The sequence below is a fragment of the Rhagoletis zephyria genome, unplaced genomic scaffold, assembly GCF_001687245.7.
Source record: "Rhagoletis zephyria isolate East Lansing unplaced genomic scaffold, Rhagoletis_zephyria_1.1 Rzeph_scaffold_03664, whole genome shotgun sequence".
In the NCBI taxonomy this organism is placed as follows: Eukaryota; Metazoa; Arthropoda; class Insecta; order Diptera; family Tephritidae; genus Rhagoletis; species Rhagoletis zephyria.
The window spans coordinates 44,700-52,764 of NW_016160747.1; the positions used below are offsets into that span (position 1 = coordinate 44,700).

At 37.6% G+C, this 8,065-nt stretch overlaps 1 protein-coding gene across 1 annotated transcript; it reads right to left on the reverse strand.

The window, feature by feature from the left end:
• Positions 1-1,834: 1,834 nt before the first annotated feature.
• Positions 1,835-6,209, reverse strand: Traf4 (TNF receptor associated factor 4; the record flags this gene model as incomplete). The annotated part of the gene is made up of 2 exons (XM_017624540.1): positions 1,835-3,583; positions 6,105-6,209. Coding segments are annotated over 2 exons (1,197 nt in total), but the record flags the coding sequence as incomplete, so codon positions are not given.
• Between the last annotated feature and the right edge of the window lie 1,856 nt (positions 6,210-8,065).

The following is an 8,065-nucleotide window of genomic DNA, read 5'->3' on the forward strand; positions in this document are numbered from 1 at the left end:
TCATTGTGCGTATAATTTGTTAGTGCAATTTTTGTTTTTGTGCTGCCACTATATGAATTCGCCTTTGTAGCTGTAGGTGGATATAGCTCGGAGTTGTTTAAAGAGAACTTTAGCATTATTTAATGTGTATGGAAATATGTGAAAAAAAGGAACGAAATATAAATCTGTAATATAGCACTGGTTGATTTTTCCGTCAGGTTGAGAAAATGTATTTTTGAATAAGTATCCGTCCTCTATTGCCACATTTGGTTTAAAAACAAGCCTATCAGATTTTTTTTTTCGTTCTGAGTTTTGGTTTGGATACAAATATTCTAAACAAAAATTAAACTCATGATTGCATAATGCTAAAACCGGTTTATCGCCAATCAAACTTGATAAGAGATGAGGGAAAGTCTTTAAAAAATATGATTTAAGTTGATAAGAAAGGGATATATTTTCAACATTATAACTAAGCTATTTTGGCGGTTACAATTTTGCCAAGTGTTTGGTCGAGCGTCCCATTGCTTTTTATTTAGAGAATTTTGGAGCGAAAATTTAGAGTAGCGTTTGTCAGAATTCCACTGCTCTCCATGACCCAGAAGACGTCGAAAATGTGAACCAAAACACACATTTGTCAAGTGATCAGGATTACGATGTTTCTTCTATATCGCAAGAGGGAGGACGCACAGTGTGTAACTTGAACTTTTTTTGTGACAAATTTTAATATCTCGAGAACGAGAACAGCTAGCGAAAAAAAATCAATAGCGTTTCAAGGCTTTTGAGATGGAGAATTGGGGAAAAATAGTTTGATTCGATAAAAAATTTCCTTGACTTTTTAAATGACCTTCAAGGCGAAATTTTTTTTATCACTTAAAGTTTGTTATCCAAGGAAACTATTTTTCTTGAATTCTCCATCTCAAAAGCCTTAAAACGCTATTGAATTTTTTTCGCTAGCTGTTCTCATTTTCGAGATATTAGAATTCGTTACGAAAAAGTTCAATTTCCACGCTGTGGGACGATAGGCTTCTTAGGGTGTTCAAACGGAGCATTGACTGCTGTAATCGCGCGCCTCTTAAACTGGATCTGACCAAATATAAGATCTGTGGGAGTATACTTGAATGAAATAGGAGCCAAGGAGGCTATGTGTCTAATTTGTTACAGTTTGCCAAGAGGATTGCAATAGCTTACCTAACCTTAAATAGATGCAATCCAGGTCCTACAGACTACTAGTACGCACCTCTAATCACTTTAGACGAATAAAATCCATCAGCTAGCTTTTAAATAAAACACACAATTTTTTATTTACGTTTTTGGCCTTAAAGAGCGTTTAATTTTCATATGATATTTTTTCATAGTATTTTCCAAGATATGTGATTAAAATTTCTTCCATTATTAATGATTAGTTTGTAATAGAAATGAAAGATATTCATATGCACTTAATGTTTTCATATACATAAGCGATCTTATGAGCTACTCAGACACTACTGAACTTAAAAGCTAATGACTAATGCTGTTTGAGAAAATCTAAATACATATTTGCCATTGTGTCAATTTTGAAACTTTATGTAGTAAAAAACGAAATTTTGATTTATTCAGATGTTCGTAATATACATATATTGACTTCCAAATGGTATGAAATTATCGAGCTATTTACACGGGGGGTACTTCAATGACCGCAACTTTTAGAGATAAAAACCAAACAGTAAAATTTTAAAAATAAATTTCCACGCATTCTTGCGTACTTAAAACTAAAAAAAAAAAAAATATTTATTTAAACCGATGAAGATCTTTCGAAAGTATTTCATTTTTGACGAGCTGCATTAATTTCATTCATGGAAATTGCATTTTTTTTTTAAATTTATAACAAAAGACTTACGACACGAACTTTTGTGTGTGTCAAATTCCATTTTCCATGCGGAGTCATCTGCTTACATTGCTAATCTATATTAATTTTTCTTGCTGCTTTTTTCGTTGCATTAACTTTGGTCTGATTTCGTTGCTTTTGAAAACTGCGTTTGTATTTGCAGTAAATTTAAAATTACATAATTAGTAAATCCACTTAAATATGTTTTTTAAATTATATGTATGTATATGTATATGCCTATATAAAATTGACTTGCATTGGTCCACTTAACGAAATTAAAATCTTCAACATACCGTAAGATTTTTCCTTTCTCTTTCAAGCTTTCGTCACTTAGTCAGACTGCTCTCTATGCTTGCGCGCAATGTAGCTGCTAAGTCTACGCTCGCGAAGCTACCGATTTTTTTGTTCTACGTACATACATACATATCTGTTTCGTATCTGTATTCTTCGTCGACATGAGACTATACATTTTTCTTGTCTTTTACACTCACTTACTTTGCTAGTTGCTACTTTAAATACACAGTATTTGTTTGAATGTCTATAAAAAAAAAAATGATTTACACCAAACGTTAATTTGCGCTTGGCACCAGCACACACATGCACACACTCACACACGCACTTAGAACCGCACCGTAAAGCGTCTAACCCTTAGACCGCCACAATTTTGCTGGGATCCACTTTAACGCGCAAAAATACTGTATCCTCTTTGATGAAAGGTCGCCTGTGCAGCATTTCATGCGAAATGAAGCGTGGAAAGCCGAAACCCAACTGATCCGGTTCATTCGAGGGCCGCTGGAAGTTCTCCCATGTCGGATCGGGCACAAACGATTCAGCCACACCGCCCTGTCCGCTCTGCGCACCTTGTTCGAAGAGTGTGAATGTGATCGAGTGCGAGAATGGCCATTTCAGTAGCGCATCATATTCGCCCGGCAGCACTTTGATATACACCGATACGTGCGTGTTCTCGCCCGGTCCGTTGCCATTGAGAAACATTGAAGCCTGTAACTTGTAACCATATTGCGAGGTATAAAATGGCGGCGAAACCAATTCAAGTCCATCTTTGCTGCGCGCCTCTGTCATTTTGGCCGACCAATCGGTAATCTTCCACAGCAACGTGCCGGTGTAGTTGATCGAAAGCTTCGAAACAGCGGTCTTCAGCATTTGTATTTGTTGTCCTTGGCGTGAAGAGAGCGCCACCATGAGTGACAAATGTGACGCTGCATTTGCTTCCAAATGAGCTTCGAGCATGTGACGTGGTCCCTTGAAGCGACAGCCGGCCTCCTTGAAACTGCATGCAATCGCTAGTGCCTTACATTCATCACGCAAGTGCCCCTCCATGTCGCCGCGTGCAATAGGACCTGCATCACAGCGTTGTGGACATGTCATAGGCGCACGCGGGCACTGGGCTGCATGCAGCGGTAGTGTGTCGGAGGAGAATTCGCGTGTGCAGTGTATGCAACGACGCAAGCGTTTGGCACAATCCTTTGACTTGTGTAGCGTCATACGACCGCGCAGCACACGCTGACCACACTTGGCCTCGCAATAGACGGGCTCTTGGCCGCAAGTGCCGGCATGCTCTTCGAGGCCAGCGCCAGAGAATTCACTTTGACAGAACTCGCATTTTGTGCGTCGCATATTGCAGGTGAACTGTAGGTGATCGGTCATCATGATGCGAGGAATTTGTGCGCCACACTTATTCGGACACTGAGTGGCGTCGTGCTTGCAAACGTTCAAGTGGCCCTGAAAGGAGGGAGAGATGAGGAAAATTTGTTGTTAGTCATGTAGAAATGCAGTGAAATAGAATTTAGTAAATTGATAAAGGTAGCCTTAATAAACAAAAACTAGTAACCCTTACTAAGCATGTAATTATTTTAACTGAAAAGCTCCTATGTCGAGTAGGAGGTCATTGTGTATGTTATCTATATCCGCCACTTTCATTCGCCAACACATGGCGAGTGCGAAATTAACGAAAGTAATGAGGTAAAACCAAACTTGCCAACATTCATCGCTACCAGTTAACTTTGTTGTTGCTCTCACATACAAAAGTTTCGTTAAACTGGAAGGGATGAACCTAAGCGAACCGAGAAGTTGCGGCTCATGTTTTTTAAACCAAAGAACAATCAATGATATATGAACTCCATACAAGTATTTGTCTTTATTAGCGAAAAAGGAACAAGATCTGATTCACCGTTCCTTCTTAAGCTGGAATAACATTTCGCAAGGACCCTTGAAGAGAGCGAAACAAGTAGAACAAATGGAAGTCTGATGATGAAAGGCTAGGCTAGCATTCTGGGCAGATGTCTGTGGTCACGGGAGTTCGTTCATTCAAACTATCCAGTCGCCGAAAATATTCATTGGAACTGATGGTTCTGTTTATTGGTAGAAGCTCAGAAAACCCCATATCCTTCCAATAAAATCACACTGAAAGTATAAACTTCGTTTGAAGAAGTTTTTACGAATCATCACGTTGCGACCAAGAGAGATTGCGTTCCACATTAGGGGCATTCGCGAAGTCTTGCAAAGCCCTTGCACGTTGCACGAATTGGTAAAAACCTGGGCTTTGCAAGACTTTGAGAATACCCATATTGTTTTAAAGAATCACCTTTTCTTAACTAGTTGCCGTTAGGTCTAAAAAACGATCACTTTATTCACCTTTCAGCAGCATTTTGAAGATACCTGTATCTATACGTGCCGTCCAATCACCAATCCAAATATCCAGCTTGCTGCGTTTTCAGATGGCAGTGAAAACTTTCTATACTGATTTTCAATGTTTCTCTTGCAACATGTATCAACGGTTTGACAGGATAAAAGCCTTTATTCTTTCTTCATCAACCTCGGTGCGCTTTTCTGTCGGAGCAGCATTTTTGGTGTCAAAATTACCAGTATTCGATTTTCTTAGCCAGTCTTGGCACTGACTTTTATCAAGACAATTATCACCCCTCGCTTGGACATTGATTAACTTGTCCGATATGTTACCACATTGTAGAACTCCTCGAACGGTAAATACAGGTTATCGGTGTATGTCAGTAGAAGCTCTGATAGGTTCAAAACAGAGCTGCACAGGCAGCTGATGTCCACTCCGGAGGGTTCCTCAGGTTTGGTCCAGCAAATGCCGAGCAACTGTGAAGGAATTCATGAGATGATTGCACATCGTCCTCCAAGTAGCGGCGGCAGTAAGAGTGCGTGGGTTCCTAGTGGGCAGTGTCCGCTCAGTACACACGTAAGAATCGAGAGCTGACGCTTAAGCAGCGGCAGATAGCCCCTTGACCGCATGCGACCAGAAAGATCTTGCAAGTTGGCATGTCGGGGGTTTTGCCCAGCGCATGCTGAGCCGACTCTAAACCCATCAGCCCAGGAGTAGTGCGCAGGTTGCCAAAAGAACTCCTATGTCTTGCCTGTGCGGGGGGCGTCGAGGGTACCCGGCCTAGCCAACTTATCAGCCCTGCACTTTTCAGTGATGCCACTGTGTCCTGGCACACCCAAATCGTCTTGATTTGGAAATACTCTGAGGCATTGAAAGAGAGGTAAGCATTCTCCGCAATCTGGCAGCCTGAATATGAGATGTACTAAGAGTTTCTAGCAAAATACACCTGCCACAACTCTGCCATCTACGTTAAGATCCATTTCTTCCAGTAAGAAGTCCAGGTTTTTTAAAATTAACTCTAACTTAACGCAAGTTTTTACAACTTGTCGCAAGTCGCGGCTGTGATTTCTAAACATGCACCAATCTTCTAACTTTTTTAATATCACTTTCCAAGTTAAAAAGGTCGCTCTACACAAAGATCAACTCCACAAAACATTTTACCAAATTTTTTTTTTCTCTACATCACCCCTTTTAACCTAAGTTTCATTCACTACCTATTTAAAACTTGACTTGTTAATTCGCTAGAATTTCCATTTATTGCTTCTTATGAATGAATTCAAAAATGTAACAACAAAAAACATCAAAATGGCCACAAACTGTTTAAGACAACATTAGAAGCGTAATAAAATTTAACAGACATTCTAATATTTTTCTAAGAACGCTCTTAAAAAGCCAACTAATGAAAATAGTTTGCTTAATGAATGAAATCTCAGTTGCTGTGTGGCTATTTCGCCCGCTGCTACCACTATGATGAACTTGTTAGTTGAAGCAACTTGAATGTAATTAATTTTTTGCTTTTAAACAACAAGAAATTATGTGTAAAAATTGCGCGTGTGTAAACGTTTATTTTTTATTTCTTATTTTTTTTATATTTTTTTTTTTAGTTTTCGTACGCACCTTTAATTTTCTCAGCTCATCGGACCATTTGCAACCCTGTTTATGGTGTATGCAGAAGACGAGTGAACCCATGATGGCTTGTTTGGGATCGGGGCCAGGGTAGATCTGCAAGAGAAAAAAAAAACAAGTTTAATTAGTTAATTGGAATTTAGTTAACTACTTTAGTAGCAGCAATATATGTACATATGTATGTATATAGTAATAATAAATAAGAGTTGACCATGGTTTGCAAGAGCTAAAATGTCAGCAGCTCCAAAGAAAATTTATCTTCTTAAAAATTTTTGTTAATATAGAGAACTATGTATATGTATGTATGTAAGTAGATAATTTATTTTACTTCTCAAGTTGTGGGTCTTCTAAGCTGTCGAACAACCTTTCATTATTTTCACATTTCACTAGGAATTTTTTCTTCCAAACACTAACCTGATATTCGCCTTTGTTGCCGAAAATTGTTTTTAAACACTTCATGAATATTTCTAATGAGCGCTGTCACGTCAACTCACAGACTGTCATAAATTTGAAATATACTTTGAGATATATACTACAAGTAACACATATTTGCTTAGGCTCGCCACCAAGTGACATTTGTCACAGATAGGCTGGCGACCTGTTGAACAGTATATTTATTTGCTTTATTGATGAGAGAGGCTGATAATTTCGGATAAGCATTGACTGCACACGTCAGGCAGCGACCTTCCTTATCAGCAGGAGCGTTTTTTGTTTTTATTACCCACAAAGCAATGTGAATGCATGCCTAATGCATAAGGCAGCGAATATCTTAGTGGAAACTTACGTACGTACCTATTTATTTACTGAGTTAGAAAAAAGTAAAATATGAAATATGGCTCTTTTAGGGCATAGAAGAAGTTCTTTCTTATTTAGCCAGTGTGAAAAGTAGTGTTTAAGGAGCTGAAAATTAATATTTTGTTTGTCTAAGTATCATTTTTTCTTATCTATCTGCCAGCTGACGTGATGTGGTGGGAAAATAATTCTCTGAAGTAGTTGTTAACTAAATATTTATTTTCTCAATTTTAGCTATTTACAAAAACACGGTGTAAAAAAATCCAAAAAAATGTATAACGATTTAAGTAACCGAGTGTATGTAGCTCGTATGCCAGAAAAATGAATTCCAACTGAAAATATTTGACCGCATTTTGAAAATAATGACCGCAATGAAAATATCCCTCTGAAAAATGGTGGGTAAAAATTTGGTCAAAGTGATGAAAAAAAAAAATTGTTCGAAATTTTCTATTTTTGTTTTCAAAAACTTTCCTTATAATTTAGTACTGTATTTCTTCTGGAAAAAGTAGAAACATGTGATATTAAAATTATTGAAACCATCAACTGATGTAAATTTTTGTCTGTAAACTGAGATAATTTTTCAAACAGAGTGCAACCCTCTTTAAAAATATTTTCTGCAGTAAACTTTTCTAAGCCCCTTCAGTTTGGTAGCCATAATTCAATGTATTTAATTTATCTCATCAGCTAAATTAAATTAAATTTTCAAACAGGTGGCAGCCTTAAACAAAGCTATTTTCGACTGTAAGCCTTCTTAAATCTCTTTCTTTTGACCCCATATTTCAATATTTTCATTATCTTATCAATTTACTTAAACAGCAATTTTCAAACAGGTGGCAACTCTCAATTTTTTTTGACGTAGAATACGTCTTACCTTAAGGTATGGGGGCTATGTTCAAATGTTGTAGTTGTAATTTTTAGAGCTTCACAAAAACGCATATTGCACGAGAACTAATAAAGGGATTTCAAAGAAAAGTGTGGCGTTTCAAAGATAAAATTCCAAACCTGTCGACAGATTCATTTTTGTAAATAACCAATTCGGTTTCTGTCGTAAAAACAACGGTAAACATTGCCTTATTTTGGGGTCAATTTTGAGCCTTTAAAGTGCTCTAGCAACTTATTGTTGGCATATATAACTTTCATTTTCGGGATATAGGTTCTTT